Source organism: Penicillium roqueforti, assembly GCF_015533775.1.
Source record: "Penicillium roqueforti strain LCP96 04111 chromosome Unknown scaffold_27, whole genome shotgun sequence".
Lineage (NCBI taxonomy): Eukaryota > Fungi > Ascomycota > Eurotiomycetes > Eurotiales > Aspergillaceae > Penicillium > Penicillium roqueforti.
The window spans coordinates 24907-43483 of record NW_024067591.1 but is presented as its reverse complement, the minus strand read 5'-3'; the positions used below and the strand labels follow the sequence as shown (position 1 = coordinate 43483).

The 18577-nt window shown below is 51.2% G+C and overlaps 9 protein-coding genes across 9 annotated transcripts; 6 read left to right on the top strand and 3 right to left on the bottom strand.

Moving 5' to 3' along the window:
* Positions 1–285: 285 nt before the first annotated feature.
* Positions 286–1188, bottom strand: LCP9604111_7878 (uncharacterized protein; the record flags this gene model as incomplete). The annotated part of the gene is made up of 2 exons (XM_039075958.1): positions 286–1011; positions 1081–1188. 2 exons carry the CDS (start codon positions 1186–1188, stop codon positions 286–288), a joined length of 834 nt encoding a protein of 277 aa, XP_038926057.1.
* Positions 1189–2242: 1054 nt separating this feature from the next.
* Positions 2243–4286, top strand: LCP9604111_7877 (tetratricopeptide repeat protein; the record flags this gene model as incomplete). Its single annotated transcript, XM_039075957.1, has 3 exons — positions 2243–2410; positions 2484–3073; positions 3140–4286. 3 exons carry the CDS (start codon positions 2243–2245, stop codon positions 4284–4286), a joined length of 1905 nt encoding a protein of 634 aa, XP_038926056.1.
* A 947-nt stretch (positions 4287–5233) lies between these two features.
* LCP9604111_7876 (zinc finger protein) lies at positions 5234–6469 on the top strand (the record flags this gene model as incomplete). Its single annotated transcript, XM_039075956.1, has 1 exon — positions 5234–6469. The coding sequence occupies one exon, from the start codon at positions 5234–5236 to the stop codon at positions 6467–6469; it is 1236 nt and encodes a 411-aa protein (XP_038926055.1).
* A 379-nt stretch (positions 6470–6848) lies between these two features.
* Positions 6849–7569, top strand: LCP9604111_7875 (uncharacterized protein; the record flags this gene model as incomplete). Its single annotated transcript, XM_039075955.1, has 2 exons — positions 6849–6859; positions 6918–7569. 2 exons carry the CDS (start codon positions 6849–6851, stop codon positions 7567–7569), a joined length of 663 nt encoding a protein of 220 aa, XP_038926054.1.
* A 422-nt stretch (positions 7570–7991) lies between these two features.
* LCP9604111_7874 (uncharacterized protein) lies at positions 7992–8537 on the top strand (the record flags this gene model as incomplete). Its single annotated transcript, XM_039075954.1, has 1 exon — positions 7992–8537. One exon carries the CDS (start codon positions 7992–7994, stop codon positions 8535–8537), a length of 546 nt encoding a protein of 181 aa, XP_038926053.1.
* Positions 8538–8998: 461 nt separating this feature from the next.
* On the bottom strand, positions 8999–10581 carry LCP9604111_7873 (class I SAM-dependent methyltransferase; the record flags this gene model as incomplete). The annotated part of the gene is made up of 3 exons (XM_039075953.1): positions 8999–9208; positions 9258–10228; positions 10278–10581. 3 exons carry the CDS (start codon positions 10579–10581, stop codon positions 8999–9001), a joined length of 1485 nt encoding a protein of 494 aa, XP_038926052.1.
* Positions 10582–10877: 296 nt separating this feature from the next.
* On the top strand, positions 10878–12428 carry LCP9604111_7872 (putative cysteine synthase; the record flags this gene model as incomplete). Its single annotated transcript, XM_039075952.1, has 5 exons — positions 10878–11129; positions 11199–11258; positions 11325–11443; positions 11507–12192; positions 12250–12428. The coding sequence occupies 5 exons, from the start codon at positions 10878–10880 to the stop codon at positions 12426–12428; spliced, it is 1296 nt and encodes a 431-aa protein (XP_038926051.1).
* A 59-nt stretch (positions 12429–12487) lies between these two features.
* Positions 12488–15039, bottom strand: LCP9604111_7871 (Myb-like DNA-binding domain protein; the record flags this gene model as incomplete). The annotated part of the gene is made up of 2 exons (XM_039075951.1): positions 12488–12522; positions 12579–15039. The coding sequence occupies 2 exons, from the start codon at positions 15037–15039 to the stop codon at positions 12488–12490; spliced, it is 2496 nt and encodes an 831-aa protein (XP_038926050.1).
* A 214-nt stretch (positions 15040–15253) lies between these two features.
* On the top strand, positions 15254–16847 carry LCP9604111_7870 (beclin 1; the record flags this gene model as incomplete). Its single annotated transcript, XM_039075950.1, has 2 exons — positions 15254–15338; positions 15385–16847. The coding sequence occupies 2 exons, from the start codon at positions 15254–15256 to the stop codon at positions 16845–16847; spliced, it is 1548 nt and encodes a 515-aa protein (XP_038926049.1).
* Between the last annotated feature and the right edge of the window lie 1730 nt (positions 16848–18577).

Here is an 18577-nt window from a genome sequence, read left to right as displayed (position 1 = left end):
CCTGGTCTCCAGCCGACGATCAACTTCGACTGATGAGACATTCGCTGAACTCGGCACAACACATCACCGCCAGCTGGGCAGGAACTAGAAATCTCTTTGGCAGTATCCTTGCGCCTCTTGTAGGCTTTATGTTGTGTTGGCAGCTTCTTTATCTGACCTGCAGAGGCTCAGTTTGGCACTCTCTCTATTTGCTCATCTTGCAGAAGATGCTTCTCCTGGTTTCCAGAGGAGAAGATCTTTATGTCTTTGTCGACATGAAACTATTAGAAGAGCTTATGGCAATAGCTAGATTATCATCTTGTTTTGGACATCTAGAATATATATCGGCTCGGTTGGATTCATAATATCAGCGCTAAAAATGACAACCCGCCATGTCCAGTACTTGTGACTTGGATCAGAGTCTTCTTCAAATTGACGACAATACATATAGATGCTATACCATGCATCGTGTTCTATACACGAGCCGAGGCCAGTATGGAAACCGACCTTTACCTCGAATTCGTAGCCGCAATGGCCCCAAATCCAGTTTTCGTCTAGCAGCCTGTCTTCAAGAGACTCCTTCAATTCTTCTCGTGCTTTCGCGATGTCAGGAGGAGTTAGTGCTTGAACAGCCGGACGATCCGTATATGCATACTCGCGAATTTCCATTCTCATTGGAGGCACGGGCTCCCACGGAGAGATGCCCGAGTGACGAGAGTCCGGATCGTGCACACCATTGGCATATTTGATGAAGTGAGCCAGTTCATCACTTCTCAGAATATAAAAGTCCTCATCATCGTTGTCATCATGCCGAGGAGCCTCATTAGACACGCTTTCGAAAGTCTTCATAAACATTTCGCGCCATTCATCTGGCGCCATAGTTGATGGAACGATCCCATCCATATACTGATGAAATGTGGTCTTCAGGTCCTCTAGCCGCGAGACCTTTGCCTCCTCGCGATGTTGCTGAACAGGGCCAAGGGGAGCGTTACCATTCCAGCTCTCACTTGAGCTTGTCGTTCCTAAGTCGTACTAGTAGCGACGCATATGACTCAGTTTCTTTTCATCGGTCGAGAGATGCATAGTTTCGATCTCATCGACGCGGTCTTGAATGAATTGCCGATCCGCGGACTCCATTTTGATGCGAAATCGCTCCACGGCCAGACGTATGGTCTCGCCGGGGTTGTCTGATTGTGTGCTGCTCGACATGGTCAGTGTTGAAGGATGGATGTCAGCGGGAAGAACCTCAGGGAACTGAGGGTTCCTATCTTAGCGTGAAAATTCCAAGTGCTGCCTAGAATTTTGCATAATTTCTAGGTAAATGCCCTCTGTCTACTTCTAAGCCTACTATGTAAGGGATGAATCTACACTGAATTCAACATCCTTACCCTTCTTACAGAATTACAGAGGTTCGGGAAAATGTACCTTTTACTAGGTAGACCATACCAAGGGTACATGGTATCGTCCCTGAGACAGAGACCGCAACGCAGACACCTTCCACCTTCTTCTCTTCTTAGTAGTCATCCAATGGTATTCTCCTCTCTGGCGTCCTACTACTCCCAGTGACGACTTTGCTCTCACCTGTATCGCAGGCAGGGCTGTCGGTGCCTCTGCTGCCCTCTTCAATGTATAGATCTAGGATCTAGTTTTTAGTACTAAATCTTTCCGCAAAGCCTTAATATCACCTATAGTAATATACTTCGTACAATATTCTGGTCGGTTTGAATACTGTTGTTCAGGCTTAGGGATCTATAAGGGCTGTATTTTGGATCCTACGGCCAAAGGCATCAATTACGACGCCCTAGCTAGCCTTTTCTTCAGGTTTTACTATGTGATGGATTCGTGTGTATATAACTTGCAAATTAGATCTTATCGTTTGAAAACACCATGATGTTCAATAATTAGGACAAGTGACAGGTGGCAAAGATCCGGAGACGAGAGCTGTATCTGCAAACTTGCATATCTGACGCCTTGGCGCACCAGTTAACCTCTGTCGACAACGATGAATGGTATCGAATAAGCCCAAAGTCGCATCCTGGTATATTCTGCAAATTTTCATATGCAACTGTTGTATGTACCTGGTACCTCGTGTATCTCGTGACTCTCAAACTGCCGTCGGGGAACCTCGGCTGACGAGGCGGAAAGCCCTTGAGCCCCACGTCGAACGATATCCGGGGGAATGCACCTCGACCTTTACATTGTCCTCGCTTCTCTTCCTAATTTCCATTAATACTACCTCGTCTTAAACCGCCACATACCCACCATGTCGTTCCTCGGTGGCCCAGAGTGCTCTACTGCGGGGAACCCGCTCTCACAATTCACGAAGCACGTCCAGGATGATAAATCACTACAGCGCGACCGACTGGTAGGCCGGGGACCAGGCATGCAAGAAGGCATGCGCTCACATAGTATGATGGGCGGACAGGATCAGGTGAGCCACACAGCCCCTCGCAAAGGAATCAGCAACGGAAAATTAATCTCGGAGTTGGGAACCTCCTTATCAGATGATGGACGATTTCATGCAACAACCAGGACAACAACTAAACGGACCCTCACCGCAGCCGTTCGCAATGGAGCACATGCGCCGCGAGCTGGATAAGTTCCAAACAGGCCCGGCCCGCACAGGGTCGCCAGGATGGGCAGGGGAGTTTGACTCGGGCGAGCAAGCGCGCATGGAAGCCGCGTTCCCGGGCCAGATGAAGAACGGATCGGGGTTTAGTCCTGCCGAGTTTGCACGATTCCAACAGCAGAGCCGTATGGGCATGCCGCAGACCTCCAGTCCTGCTGCCGCGAACGCATCGCCTATGATGGCGGGGTATCAGCGGCCGATGGCGATGGGCGGTGGTTATATGGGTGGTATGGGTATGGGCGGTATGGGGATGATGCAGCCTATGATGGGTGGGCAGATGGGCATGCAACAGGGGCCTATGGAGGGGCAGACACAGGATAAGGGGAAGGGGCGGATGGTGGAGCTCGACGATGAAAACTGGGAGGCACAGTTTGCTGAAATGGAGACTGCGACGGTTGGAAATGAGACCCGGACGGACGAAGAGGCTAATGCGGCGATGGAGGCGGAACTGAATGATTTGGACAGGTCAGTGCCCTTCAATGACGTTTTTGAGTCTGTATGGCAACGGGTCCAGGCTGAGACCACGAGCAGAAAACTTGCCGAGGAAGATAACTTTGAAGTCACCGATAACGTGCATGTTGGTGACCTCGGTGACTGGGATGGCTTTGATAGTCTCAACTCTCGTTTCCGAGATCCCCAGCTCGGCGACTATATGTTCGAGGAGGATAATGTCTACCAGGCTGTCGGCAATCCGTTCGAGGAGGGAATGAAAATTATGCGTGACGGCGGTAATCTGTCGCTGGCAGCGCTGGCTTTTGAGGCAGCGGTTCAGAAGGATCCACAGCACGTGCAAGCGTGGACGATGCTGGGCTCTGCGCAGGCGCAGAACGAAAAGGAGTTGCCCGCTATTCGTGCATTGGAACAAGCCCTAAAGGTCGACCCCGGGAATTTAGATGCCTTGATGGGCTTGGCTGTCTCGTATACAAATGAGGGTTACGACTCAACCGCCTACCGCACACTCGAGCGTTGGCTGTCCCACAAGTACCCCACAATCATCGACCCGAAGGAAGTATCCGGCGATTCAGACCTCGGCTTCACAGACCGTCAACTCCTCCACGACCGCGTAACAGAACTATTCATCCAAGCGGCCCAGCTCTCCCCCTCAGGAGCCCAGATGGACCCCGACGTACAAGTCGGACTGGGCGTTCTGTTCTACTGCGCCGAGGAATACGAGAAGGCCGTCGACTGTTTCTCCGCCGCCCTAGCCTCCACCGAGTCCGGCAGCACCAACCAACAAGAGCAGCTCCACCTCCTCTGGAACCGACTCGGCGCGACCCTCGCCAACTCCGGGCGCTCGGAAGAAGCCATCGAAGCCTACGAGCAAGCCCTCAACATTAATCCCAATTTTGTGCGCGCCCGCTACAACCTAGGCGTATCCTGCATCAACATCGGCTGCTACCCAGAAGCCGCACAGCACCTGCTAGGCGCACTATCCATGCACCGCGTTGTGGAGCAGGAGGGCCGTGAGCGAGCACGTGAGATCATCAGCGACGGTGTGCATCCAGATGGCCTGGACGACGAGCGCCTCGAGCGCATGTTGCACATCAGCCAGAATCAGAGCACGAATCTATACGACACTCTGCGTCGTGTGTTCAGTCAGATGGGCCGCCGTGACTTGGCTGACCAGGTTGTCGCCGGCATGGACGTTAACATCTTCCGCAAGGAGTTTGAATTCTAGGCTATTGTTGATTGTGATATGGTCGTTGCGTATATGAAGGTATGGGATATGTTTTTATTCTGGCTGACAAGGCCTGGCTGCATTGTATCTACTTTTTATCATTGATGGCTGCTTAGATGGGATCTCCAAGCCATGGAGGAAAAAGCATTTCCTCATATATATGTTTCATGAACGCATTGCTTCCTTTGAAAAAGCCCTATAGTTTGTCTGCCCGTGTGGCGGGGACAAGTGCGCCTTGTCAATTTGAACATCTAGCCACAGTTTCTTGGAGTTTAATAGAATTTCCAATACTGTAGTCGTTGTTATTTCCAATGCTAATCATATAATAACGGTCTTTTGAGTTGATTATGCAACTCCTTTGGGTTATCAGCCCACGTATGGGTTATTTGAAGTTGCCCTCATTCGTAGGGCAATATACAGCTATTTTGCAACCAGAAGGAAGAAAGATCTCGTTTCTTTAGAGCTAGGCACAGAAAGACAAGGTGAGGAGGAAGAGGAAGAGGGAGAGGAAGAGAGAATGAGTAGGTGAATGGCCTGCCATATTTGTCCTCTTTGATAGGCTTCATCTATATAAGTCTCTGTTTGTTTGTAGAAAATACACGAAAACAGTCTGGCTTCTACATATACACGGCCATACTCAGCTTGGTCACCCTTGCCATTTCACTAAATAGATATTGGATATCCCGAACAGATCAAAGTAAATAGTTTCTATTGACCTGACTTTAACTATATCTTTTGTACATAAGCCGTAGTTTACCTGGCTGCCTAGCTCACCCCGTTTTACACATTGTCTCCTTCTCACCACACCCTGTGCTTGAAGTTGATCATATTCAGACTCGACCTATCTAAAAGGACTCCTAAAGGACTCTTAAAAAGACCATCAAAAAGACCTCAAAGATAATCTACCGGTCCCGTCATTTCAGCATTCAACTTCACTTCTCTCTGACATGGATCGACACAATCAAGTGAGCATCGAGCTTACCAACAGCTTATCCGCCTTACTTGATGCTGCACGAAATGAAGAGCTTGCTTCAGCGTTGCATCTTCTTTCCACCGAGCCGCGTGAAGTCTTAAGCCGGGTTTTATCGAGTTCCGTCATTTCTACGTCCCCATCCGCATTACCCAACACCGAACAGCACACAGCCTCTATTGGTTATCGCAGCATCGGCTTTGGCCAATGTGGAATTATCTTCGAGCGGCCTGGGCATGCCTATGCGATAAAAATCGCCCGTCCATCATTCGAAAATGCCCTTTGGACAGATTTCCAAGCCCATCTCGCGGTATACCAGGCGTTCACAAACCAGTCCGTCGAAGTACGGGTTCCCAACATTTTTTCATACGTCCCAAAGACAAACGATAAGTGGTGGGACTCCCATATCAACCTGTTTGGATCACACCTCTCTTTCCCTCTACCGGCAATGGCATTGATCACAGAACGAATACTTCCACTGCCTAAGCTTGCTCGACAAGCTCTCATCGATACCTATTGCCCAGCTTCCTCGAAGCTGGCCGTGGCATCTCAAGACACTAACCGTGATTGTCTCGCCCGTATCTATCTTGGTCGTCGGCGTGGTGCGAATGACCCGCCATCACGCAATTTTACATTGAGAAACTTCAACTTGTGCCTCGATCAGATGATCGAGCTGGATCTACCCATCCAGCATTATGCTAGAGCTATTGGCCAAGCTTTAGCGATCATGCACTGCTCAGCAAACGTGGATTGCTACGATGTTGAATTTGTGCTGGGGAGCGAAGGAGAGACATACACCCAGGATGTCTCTCGTTCGTTGGGACTCAGCGCAGAAAATATCATGGAGATGGCCCCTCACTCAGACCTGGAAAGCATGAGACGTGACAAGCTTCAACGCCGAGCCACTTGTGTATGGGTTCTCGACTTCAATTTGTGCAATATATGGGAGGAACGAAAGGGACTGGAAAGGCCGGATGACTTGATAGCTCATCTCGTGGATGCTTTTTTCGAGAACGATCCATATTACCCCCGCCCATCGGAAGATTCTGAGCCCGAAATGTCTCTCTGGATTACGTTCAGCTCTTCATACCTAGATGTAGCAGCAAGGCTACTGTCAGTTGCAGGGAAGGATCCACGACTCGGGTTGCTTCCACAAAAGTTCATTGATGCTTGTGTGTCAGGACAATCGGAGATTATAGCGCAGCGCAATTGATGCCGGGGGGTTTGTTCCTCTATGAAAAATCCAATGATCCAAACATGCCATAGTTAAATGAATTAAGCCTCTCACACTTGCAATTCAACTTTAGACATAGAAGTTTCTTGATTCTTGATAGTCAGATAAATAAGCTGAGAGTATCACTTATAGAAGAGTTTGCTCATTATATTGCAGACATTATAGACTGGGACCGCAGTTGCCCGATGAGTTCTTTCATATCAGTCTCGTCACTCGCTCTTTCCCACGAAGAATCAGAGCCTGCCTTGCCTTCAGCATGTGACAGAGTCGTTCCTTCCTCGTTCGTTCAAGTAAACAAAACCCCCGACCTTCTCCTCTTTTGTTTTGTTTTTCTGTTTCTCTCTCCACGCGCGTCAAAATGGAATATACGTGTGTAGAGTGCATCTAGAGTCTCATCCAAGGTCTCCGCTAATAAGGAAATATTCAGGACTACGAATAAGCGTGCCAGAGTTGATGAAGCTGAAGACCAATACGACTACCCACGGTACAAGCGCCCACACTTCTGTCAAGACGGCAGAGAGAGATCCTACCAGGAGACCTATCGCTCTCGCTGCGACAGTTGCGATAGAAATCATATTGGGGCATGCACCGCGTTCTGCAGGAAGTGTGCAGAGATCGGCCACTCCTGGCGCCACTGCCGACTATTCGTCCCTGAGCACATCTGGCGAAGACGGTATCGTGGCTCACGCACAACACTCGAGAACTTCAACATCACCGTGCCTGTGATAAACCCTGCAGCAGGTTGCACACCAGCCTCCCTGAACGCTGCTATTCTCTACGAGCTAGATAAAGCCCTTAGTGGGCTCAATCGCAAGGCAGGCATTTCTACGCACTCGCGAATTTCAATCAACAACGTGAACATCACAACGAATATTCTCGCACCGGAACCAAAGGATCCTCCTCTTCCTCCAGATACCTCATTGATGGAGAGGGTTCAACGAATTCCGAAAGGACCAAAACCGAATATTCCCCATTTTCGTCCTACTGAGAAGCTCTCCTTTGCCCAGCCACTCTTCGGTGGTTTGGCTTTTTCTCAGCCTGTCTTTGGTCAGACCGCATTTGCTCAGACCTTCATGTAGAATAACTTAGGAGATTACCTGGCCTTAGGTGAAATGCTGCTTGTGTCAGGGAGAAATGATATGTATGTGTATCCTTTTGTATCGCCACTCTCCTGCTCTGAGCCGGCTTGAATGAATTAATGTTTGATTACTATCCTCTCTTGAGTTATGTAAAGATTTATTTGTTTGAAGCAAACGAAAGTATACTTTCGTAGCATCTATCAGTATCATCAGTTCAAATACTGATTTAGTGCCCCTCAACTTGGTAACTTGCGCTATTTTCTTGCTCAGTGATCCCAGCTACTTCGACAATATCTCTTTCATCGCGAGTTAGGGTTGCATAGATCGACGATAACACCCCTTCAGGTAGGGATCGTCCAATATACGCCACCAGAGCTCTCACCCCAGACACCTCCATAGACTCAACACGCGCCCAAAAAAACATGTCTCCAATCTCCCTCAGCCTCCCATCAATATATTCCAGCTCAGGAACCAAGAACCCCCCACCAACCGACTTCATAATCGGAACATGGCACGTAACCCACTCCAGCCTCCCGCTATGGAAAAACAAGCGCAACGTCAACATAACCTACACACTCCTCCCCCCCTCCTCAACCGGAGTCCAAAAGATCGACGACCTAGTCCAATACCAATCCATCGACTCCGAGAAAATAAAATCCGTCCATGGCATCGACACCCCGACGCCAGGTGTTCCCGGCGCCTGGGACTGGCGCGGCAAAGGCTGGCTGGTGATCGCGAGCTCGCACTGGGAGGTTCTCGGCTTCGGGCATGGCGATGATGGGAACGAGTGGGTTGTTACGTATTTTGCTAAGACGCTCTTCACGCCTGCGGGCGTTGATATTTACTCGAGGGATAAGGGGGGGCTGGCGCAGACTACTGTTGAGCAGATACTTGATGCGCTTAAGGAGTTTGGGGTTGGGGTTCTTACGGACCTTGCTAATGGTGTCTTTCGGATTCCGCAGAATTAGGAGGTAGGCTGGTGTTTGCTCTTGTGTTTTTGGGGTTTGTTGGGAAGTACAGCGCTATAACCTCGGAGAGCTGGATATTTCTAATTTTGGGTTGGGATTGTCAAACTGGAAATTGGTGTCTCTTGAGCCTGGATTCATTTTCATTGTCGCCTCGATTCCGAAGCGTCTCAAAATCTCTCTCGATTACCTGGCAGAGAAACATTTGATGGTGACAACTCCAGTGGGCGGCCTTTGCCACGACATCTAGAGCCTAACGGAGACTCCCATATATCACAATCTGCGTGTGTGATGGCCCCGAGCGTCATCGGGATTATCCTTTATGGTGAGGATGTGCAATGACTTCCACCGAGGCATTGAGTTGAGGGTTAAACCGCTGTTGAGGCAAATTACACTCCCGCAGAGAAGGAGCTGCTATAATCGAAGCCCAAGGCATGGTTGAATGATATTGACATCGTCCATATCTACACAGTCATCAACATGCTAGCATTCTTATACCAGCTCAGCAGCGGATTCTCCCCATTCCGCGTCTCCGTATCCTCAATGTAAGCCCAGCGGTGCACGAACTCCTCATGGCTCGTGACCTGCGTCAGCTTTCCCGTAATAGCACGGTACATATCCTCGACGACATTAAAGTCCGTCGGGAAGAAGATATCAAAGTAGCCTTGATGGACCTGCAAAAAGTCAGCCAAATTCAAAGTCACATTAGAAACATCCACATACAAAAGGAGTCGACACCGGCACTGTCTGCCGCTGATATCGAGTCTGCACGACCGGCGCGTTGACCCCGGGCACGGCATCTGGCAAGGAATTGAAGTCACTAGAGACGAGACGGTGGGCTGGGAAGTACTGGTTCAGGACATCGAAGAACTGCATCAGTCGGGTGGGAATGTACTCCGGCAGGGAGTATTCCTTGTGGAAGGGCGCGGCGGAGCGGAGTCCGCGGAGAAGTGGTGGGCCCAAGGGACTCGGGAAAGGACGACGGGCGGCGGCTTGGCGCACGCGCAGGAAACGAGCTGCGACTGGGTCGAGCTGGTTGTTGTAATATTCATGGAACTCGCCGTCGGCATCGACCAGCACACCACCCTGCTGTGGCATTTCCGTGCCGAGCTTGTAGCGGATGGTGTCGTGGGCGAAATTATCGAACACCTCCAGGGCGAGGAAGAAACACGGGGAATGGACGTATGTGTCCCAGTCGAAGATTGACCGGTTTATAATCTGGACCTTGTCCCGGTGTCCTTTGGCAGTGAGCTTGTCGGTCAAATTCTTGTACTGCAGATCTGCCAGCGCGGGCGAGATCTCAATGATCTTGAACTTGGTGCGCTGATACACCTCGTAATCGGTGTCGCGGATGAAATCCAAAATGTTCAACATCATTGTGCCGTTTCCCGCGCCCATTTCGTAGATGATCAGGTCGTGGTACGGGTATAGGGTCAGCTTGTAGTTCGACACCAAATACCGCGCAATCGTCTCGCCATAGTATGGTCGGAAGAGCTCGGTCGGTGTGTGCCACAGCTGCCGCGCGATATCTGGTTTCGTTGCATCAAGCTTGTCTTCGAACTCGGTGTACCGTTGGCCGAGGAGTTTGTGGAACGCGGGCCCGTCTTCGATGTTGTTGAAGTCGAATGGCTCTCCGGGGCTGAAAATGGTGGCGTGTTTGGAAAAGTATCCATAATGTGGGTTGTAGAGGCTGTCTACGGCTATATCAGAACTAGTCACGCTTCACCGAGCTGTCGAACTCACCGTCGATGAACTCGCGTGTCAGCATTTTGACCTGCCGCGGCCGTTCGCGGCGGTTGCGTAGCTCCTTCGCTGTAACTGTCGGGTACTTCCTGTACTCCTCATCGATGTTCTTGGGGTAGTCTCCCCGCTTTGTCCATAGCTGGATTTCTTCGTGCGGTTTGCGCTTCACGTTGACAGGGGTGCGTCGCGTAAGAAATGATCGAGACTGTGGTCGAGCAAGTACAGAAGGTGACCGCCTTATAGATCGACATGCTGGATGACGGAAGAGCTGTCGGAACAGCTGGGTAAGGACTGGCGAGTCCATTGTGACTGCAGAGCTAAGCTCACGGTTGTTCCGGGGAACGGAAAGAACGGCTTCTGGATGACCGGAGCCACGTGCCTCAGGCGAAACCCATCACCTTCAATTTTCGAGACTTTGGACATTACAATATTCGAACTGAATGCAATTTGAATACAAGGAACTCTTTGAATTAGCTTTCAATATTTCTTTCATCGAAGTACGGAATATAAGCTGACTCCTGTCGTCCACCAAAAAGCCTGACGGTCCGAGCTTCATATCCTATGCACATAACCTCTATCAAGACATAACGGCATGGGAAGATGCCAGATCATTCAACGGCGTATATAGGCACGGCCTTCGTGACCGGTGTCTGCTTGGCACTCGCATATCAAGAACTGTCACGTCCCAGACATGAGGATAATGAGCCAGAACTAACCTCCCCCAAAAATGGCACCCGAGCTGGCCCGCCCTCTATTGTGGAAGGCATTGAAGGTTGTATCGGAAACACCCCCCTATTCCGGATCAAGTCCCTATCAGATGAGACGGGATGTGAGATTCTGGGCAAGGCAGAGGTATGTGACTAGTACTTAGTATACCAACCACCCCAAAAAAGAGCTAAGAATGCGCTAACAGTGCCGCAGTTCCTGAATGGCGCTGGCCAGAGCTCAAAAGACCGAGTGGCACTAAGCATGATCGAGATTGTATGCTAAAATACGCAAAAACCAAAAAGTTTCCTGCACTAGACCAGCATCGCTGACCTCAACCAGGCCGAAGAACAAGGTCTTCTGACACCCCATTCAGGCGACACAATCTACGAAGGCACATCGGGATCGACCGGCATTTCCCTAGCAACACTAGCCCGGGCAAAAGGCTACCTAGCACACATGTACGTATGCGCCACCCTGGCATCACACCAATAGCAAAAAACACTAACGCCAATGCAACCCAGCTGCCTGCCGTCCGACCAGGCAATTGAAAAATCCGACCTGCTGCTGAAACTCGGGGCAATCGTGGATCGGGTTCCGCCAGCGCCAATAGTGGAGAAAGACAACTTTGTCAATCGCGCACGAGCACTAGCAAAGACGCACACGGCCTCATCGGGAACCCCCTCTGCATCATCTGCATCAGCGGAAGGGCAATCCGATCCCCCCGCGGGACACGAGCCCATGACCCGTGGCCGTGGCTTTTTCGCCGATCAATTCGAGAACGAGGCTAACTGGCGCGCCCACTACGAAGGGACCGGCCCAGAGCTGTACGCTCAGTGCGGTGGCCGGCTCGATGCGTTTGTAGCGGGCGCCGGAACAGGCGGCACTATTTCTGGCGTGGCCAGGTTTTTAAAGCCCTTGCTGCCTAGCCTTAATGTTGTGCTGGCTGACCCGCAGGGAAGTGGGCTTTTCAACCGAGTGGTCTACGGTGTTATGTTTGATGTTAAGGAGCGGGAGGGGACGCGGCGGCGTCCGCAGGTTGATACTATCGTTGAAGGTATTGGCATTAACCGGGTCACGGCGAACTTCGAGGCGGGGAAGGAGATGATTGATGATGCGGTGCGGGTTACTGATGCACAGGCTTTGGCTATGGCGCGGTGGCTTGTGGAGAAGGATGGGATCTTTATTGGGAGCAGCAGTGCAGTGAATTGTGGGTTGAATCCCTCTTTGCCTAGCGCACATGTGTTTTACTTATGGTGCTTTATAGGTGTTGCCGCTGTCAAGACAGCGAGGAGGCTTGGCCCAGGTCATCGGATTGTCACGGTCCTTTCGGACTCTGGTTCACGGCATCTGTCTAAATTCTGGGCCAAGGCTGGTGATGTTGGTGGGGCGGTTGATACGAAGCTTGAGGATGTTATGAATGCACAGGACGAAGACTTTCATTAGATATAGATTGAATGGTATGGTAGTCATGTTATGAATACGTGTGGATAGATTATCGATTGTCAATCACTGGCCGTATTGGTATAATCCGGTTGCACTATCGCTATAGTCAGAAATCTATAACAATACCCAAGAAGTTGTGTGGCGTCTTACTGTCGGTGGCGTTGGTCACTTCTTGGATGCCAAGCTGCTTAAGCTCTTCCTGGGCAATGTCTTCGCATGCAGCATTACTACCTCCTACCTCATCTGGGGCTTGCTGCATGGCCGCTTCAGATCCCGGCTCATTATTTATCTCGTCTTGCATTTCTTCCGGCTGCAGCTCTGCCGGCAGCTCTTCCGGCTCCGCCTGTTCCTCTATGTTCCCTACCATGGCAGAGGGAAATCCCTCACCCACAAAAGCACGTAGCAGCTCAAACTCAACCTCGTGTCGGGATCGCCCCTTGAAGCGACTTTGTATCTGACCCCAGGTAAGACCCGATTGGGTGCTGAGTCGGGACAGGGATACCAGCTCAGGCTGCGACCAGGCAGCGGAAAGGGGAGGCGGATTGGCAAGACGCCGGGTCCAGTGATTGTAGAACCAGTGCCAGACTGTCGGGTATTCGCGACCTGGCAACATATGCATTACGTCGCTGGCTTTCTTTTCTTGTTTGTGCATCATGCACACGATCAACTTTGCTTCGTCGGGTGTGATGGGCTGCCTTTTGCTTGGGGTGTTTTCGGGCTGCGGGGACGAAGCCATGCTGGCTGTGGTCTTGGGGGTTGAATCGTGTACCATAGGATTACATGGCAGTTCGTTTTTATATTCTGATCCAGATGTTTCGTTTTGGTCATTTTGTTCACAGCCTCCTTGCAGCTGTTCTTCGGTGACTTCGTTTTCTTCATCATTTGGTTCGTAGTCTCGTAGTTGTTCTTCGGGCACTTCGTCTTCTTGGTGGCTCGGTTCGCAGCACTCTTCTTCGGGGCGTACTTCAGGCACCTCGTCTACCTGAATGCTCGGTTCCTCTTCTTCAGGGCATGCTTCAGGCAAGCTCGAAAGACCACTTTCTATCTTAATAGGGGCTACGTCCCAGCGACGTTTTGACTCCTCGGGGGGCCCATTCTGAAAGGTTGATGGCACACGGAGCTTACCATTCGAAAGACCCAGGGTTGGCGACGAAGAACTATCATTCGATAATGTCTCATGCAGACATGTAACCGGAACTTTCGGTATGACAATACATCTCTTCGCTTGAGAGTTCTCTTTCTCGTCCATCCATCTCTTCAGGGTTATATAAGTTCGGCTTCGACCAAAAGTAGCGCGATATTCTCTGACGAATCTCGATTGGTTCCATTGTTCGTGTAAATGAGCTTTCATCCACGTAGCAGCCACCGATCTCTCTTGATGGTCGGACATGTGATCGGACCTTCGCGGGCTTTTTCGTGCTTCCGATACATTGATCGATTGCCGTACTTCATCTACCTGATTGCTCGATTCACAGCCCCCTTCTTCAAGATGTGTATCAGGAACTTCATCGCCACCACTTAGTTCGTAGCCCCGTTCTTCAAGATGTGCGTCAGCCACCTCAGCCGCATGGCCACTTAATCCACACCCCCCCTCTTGGCGATCACCCCGCTCAACTTCAATAACAACAGTCGGCCGCTTGGAAGGAGTAGAAGGACCATCATTAACCTTAGTCGGAACGCGACGCTTTCCACGAATGATTTTAACCCTCGATGGCGTCGGCGACGGCTCATAGTCCTGCAACGGGTCATCGGACTCATTCCCATCTGGCACTTCCGCAAAAGACCAGTCGCGCGTGACAGGGCTGGAATGATACTTGCGCTTCGCGGCTGGCTGACGCTTGCTGGGCGTGGCCTTGGGTTTCGTTTCTGTGCGTGGCTTGCGGGGTCTACGCACAGCCCAGATTGAGCCGCTCCCTGGCGGGGACGGGGATCTGGCTGTGGCAGTGGCAGGTGAAGAGAAGCCCGCGTTTGTTTTGCGGGTTTCGGTGGTGGGGGTTGAAAAGGATGCAGGTAGATCTGGGACTGCCCAGATTGAATCTTGTGGTTTGGAAGGTAGGATAGGGTTGGTCGGATGGGAGGCTTGTTCTTCCTTGGTCGTAGGACTGTGCCCTGCAGTCCCAGATGATTTAAATGTAAACACGAAGTCTAAAGAGGTGTCCATGTCTGTCTGTAGCTGTTTCGATGGCGATTCTTCGCGTGGAGCCGAGGAACGACCAGGAGAAGATGCCATAGAGAAGAATTCATCCTCCTCTCCCTTCGCGGTGTCGTCGTCTGCATCTGGGTCCTCTAGATCACCCTGGGAGAGCCATGATCGCGGCTGGCCGGCGTCGTGCTCGCTCCGCATACCCAGGAGATGTCCATTGTCTACCACTATATCCCCGGTCTGCAGGTCAATCTCATCACCGACGTCCGTGAAGTCCTTGCTATATTTCGCGAAAATGTGTTCGAAGAGAGACTTCAGTCGCGAGTCATTCTGTGCGCGTGCAGCTGGGAGATCGAATTCCGCGGGAACCTCGTCGTCCTCGGTTGGGGTATATGATAAACATGGTCTCTTCGCTGGTCGTTCCATATCGTCCTGCATGGAGTGGTCGTCCATGCTGTCCGGGTTCATGGTCGGAGAAGGATCGATAGATGCATTAGAAGTGATCGAACATTGAACGCGTAGTAAAATAACACATAATCAAATTGGCATCTGTTGATAGTAGAGTAGAATGTGGTGTGCAGGCGCAAGCGCGAGCAAATATGCAAAGGAACAAATGACGTTCGCCGAAGCTCCTTGAGCTCCCCCGACTTCACTCCCCACACCGAAATGAACAACAACCACCATGTATTGCCAGAAGTGTCGCACGCCGTTGAAGCTGGATGGCTCGGTAGAGTCACTCAACCCAGCTGCCTTTGACTTGCTATCTAGTAAGTTCATCCCACAGGCGATCGTTGATCCCGCTAATCGGTCTAGACTCTACAGGCAAGACGTTGTCGGATACCGGAGCTGTCTCCTCGTCAGCGCGATCGTCATATCCGCACGAACGCCGCGATAAGTACGATCAGTCCTCTAAACATGCTACGTCGCCGGTTTACAGACGGTCTATCCCTGCGCCGCGGGCAGGCCAGCCCAACCCAGTACCCCGGGCGGATAGCGGCAATATGTCATTCGTGATGCTCACGGAGTCCCAAGTTGCGCCACCACCGGTCAGTGAGAGTGGAAGCAAGCGAAATACACAGGCCCAGCTGCATGACCAGGATGGGCCGCTCGTTGATCAGGTGGAGAAAACGACACGGCTGTTTGAGATCGTCTCGGCGCGCTCCGATATCGACCATCCTATTTGCGTGGAATGCACCGAGCTGCTTGTGGAAGGATTACAAAAACGCTTGGCGGGGTCTACGAAGGAGCGAGACGCCTACATCTCCTTTCTCAGGAACCTGAACGCGTCGATCCCGACCGAGGAGGAGGTGCAGGCGGCACAGAAATCATTGAATGAAAGCCTCGACGCGGAACGAGCCGCCTTCGCTGAGCTGCAGGCCTTTGAGAAAGAAAAGGCTGCTCTAGATGCCGAGATTGCCAGCTTGGAAATCGAATCGCGCCGCCTGGATGCGGACGAGGAGAGCTTCTGGCGGTCGCGCAATGCGTTTGCGTTGACGCTAACCGAGTTTCAAAACGAACGGGATGCGCTCAATATGCGGTATGATCATGACTCCCAGCAGCTGGAGCGACTGCAACGGACGAATGTCTACAATGACGCGTTCTGCATTGGTCATGATGGATATTTCGGTACTATCAATGGACTACGGCTGGGCCGGCTGGCCAATCCTTCGGTTGACTGGCCTGAAATCAACGCTGCATGGGGACAAACCGCCCTCCTTCTGGCCACGATGGCCGAGAAGCTGGGGTTCCAATTTCAGGGGTATCGGCTCAAGCCGCTGGGGTCCAACTCGCGGATTGACAAGATTGAATATCCCACGCAGCCAGCCGGCCAGCCGGTCGAGGGCGCTGCACCCAAGGTGACCCAATTAGACCTGTTCTCGTCGGGCGATCTCCCGCTCAACCTTCCTTGGCTTCACCGTCGCTTTGACTCGGGCATGGTGGCGTTCCTTGAGTGTCTGCGGCAGCTGGGGAAGTTTGTGGAAAAGACCCCTGCACCGGTTGTATCTCCCCGGCGCGGCCAGACCGGCGCCACCGCACCGGGATTAAAGCTGCCCTATGAGATCAAGCGGGATCGGATTGGAGATGCCAGCATCAAGTTGGGCTTCAACCAGAATGACGAGACGTGGACTCGAGCCTGCAAGTACACGCTGACTTGCTGCAAGTTCCTCCTTGCGCATGCCAGCAATCTGGCTAGCACGGGGTCCAACTCAGCAGCCGTCGCGGCTGCAGCCGTTGCAGCCGCGGATCAAGCCCGACAGACCAAGAATAAACCATGAACACATGAAACTTTCCAAAAGCAAGGATCAGATGTCAATGCGGGAAACCGAAAATCGAAAATCGAAAATCAAATCGAAATCGAAATCGAAATCGAAATCGAAATCAAATCAAAAATCGCGCAGAGGATGAAATTAAAGACTGCCCAGCGCATCACTCTCGTACTTTGTCTATGCATGTACATTATAGGGGATGGCCATGACGTGCCACTGGGTGTTTCAACCAACGCCTGTCCCCACCGTTTCATTGGCCTGTCACAAACTACTGGACTCGGCCCAACCAATCCCCCCCTGACCGATGTTACCAGCGCGTGGGCCAAAAGAACCCCCACTCCTCTCAATCCCTTCCCCGTCTCGTCTGCGGATGAGCGAGCTGCGTCCGGCATGCAGTGCCCTTCCAGTCTGCGCCGTACATCCTAGTACCTGCATGCGATCCGAGCCGGTGAACGGTGGTCCGTGGACCTATGAGCGTGGCCGCGGCAGATATCTCCGGATACAGGCGGCTCGGAGTGGAGGGGCTCCACGCGGGATGGCCGTTGTGTTCCCCTCAGGAAAGCGCGGTTGTTTTTAATCTGTGCTGAGTTTAGTATGTTGTATGTATCTTGTATGCCTTTATATTGTTTATCTTGTTTATAGGAGAGACCAAAGTACACCCCGCACTTTAAGAACGATCATGTCCATTTGGGGGCTAGCGAATAGCTTGGAGGCCCAATGCGGGAGGAGTTCCATTTCTTTTCTTTTCTTTTTGCTTCGCGGCGTATCGTCAATTCATTGTTCTCCCCTATCCCCTATGGAATCGGATTGTCAGGAGGTACCCAACTAGCCACGTTTTATTCAAGAATCCAAGCTCAAAGCAAAGATCCCTTTCATCCCTATCCCTCTCGGGGACTAGTATTCCAGCTCCCCGAAAGCCCAGAAACGAAACCCTGTAGATCAGTGCAGCACCCATCGCCCAGAATGATCCCAGCTGACACTAGTCCCTGGGAGATGCTGATTCTAGCCCTTGGGATACGGGCCACGCGTGCAGGTGATAGCGGGGCAAGTGCAGTGCACCGTTGTAGATGAGCGTAGGATTGAATTACCAGTGACCCCTGCTAAGCTCGTACTACGTGTTCAACGGAGGGATCCAGCATCTAAACTATATTCTATAGATCAGAGTTCTGTACTTCTGTCGGGAGGAAGTACGGAGTACGGAGTATTCCGTAAATAATATATTATCATATTTTACTATATCATAATAAATAAATAAAAAGGGTAGTAGCACGGACCTTGCATCGTACGTTTTTCATAACAGTCTCGGCCGCGAAGGTTTATAATTAACAGTTTAGCCTATAAATACATACATATACAGCACCGTTGGGAGATTGGTCGGACAGGGTAACCTTGTCCAGAGCCCAAAGCGCAGTGAGTTCCCCTCTTGCGGTGGATGTCAACGGGTTTAACGGTTTCCTCCGTTGAGATTGGCACCTTATACTCCGTAGTTATAGTCATGTTGAGATATATTATTATTGTATTTTACTATACTATACTATACTATACTATACACGATATTACTCCCATTCTGTGGCTGATTGATCCACGCCCCTGGGATTTTAGGATTTTAGACTCGGGGAAGACAAAGACCTGTCAGGGAAGATTCGGCCCGCTCCCGGCGGTGTTTTGGATCTGCAGGTAATCTTTGTATTGGGTATTATACCGCAGTAATAGGGGTAGATGGGGACTCTCGGCGGCGT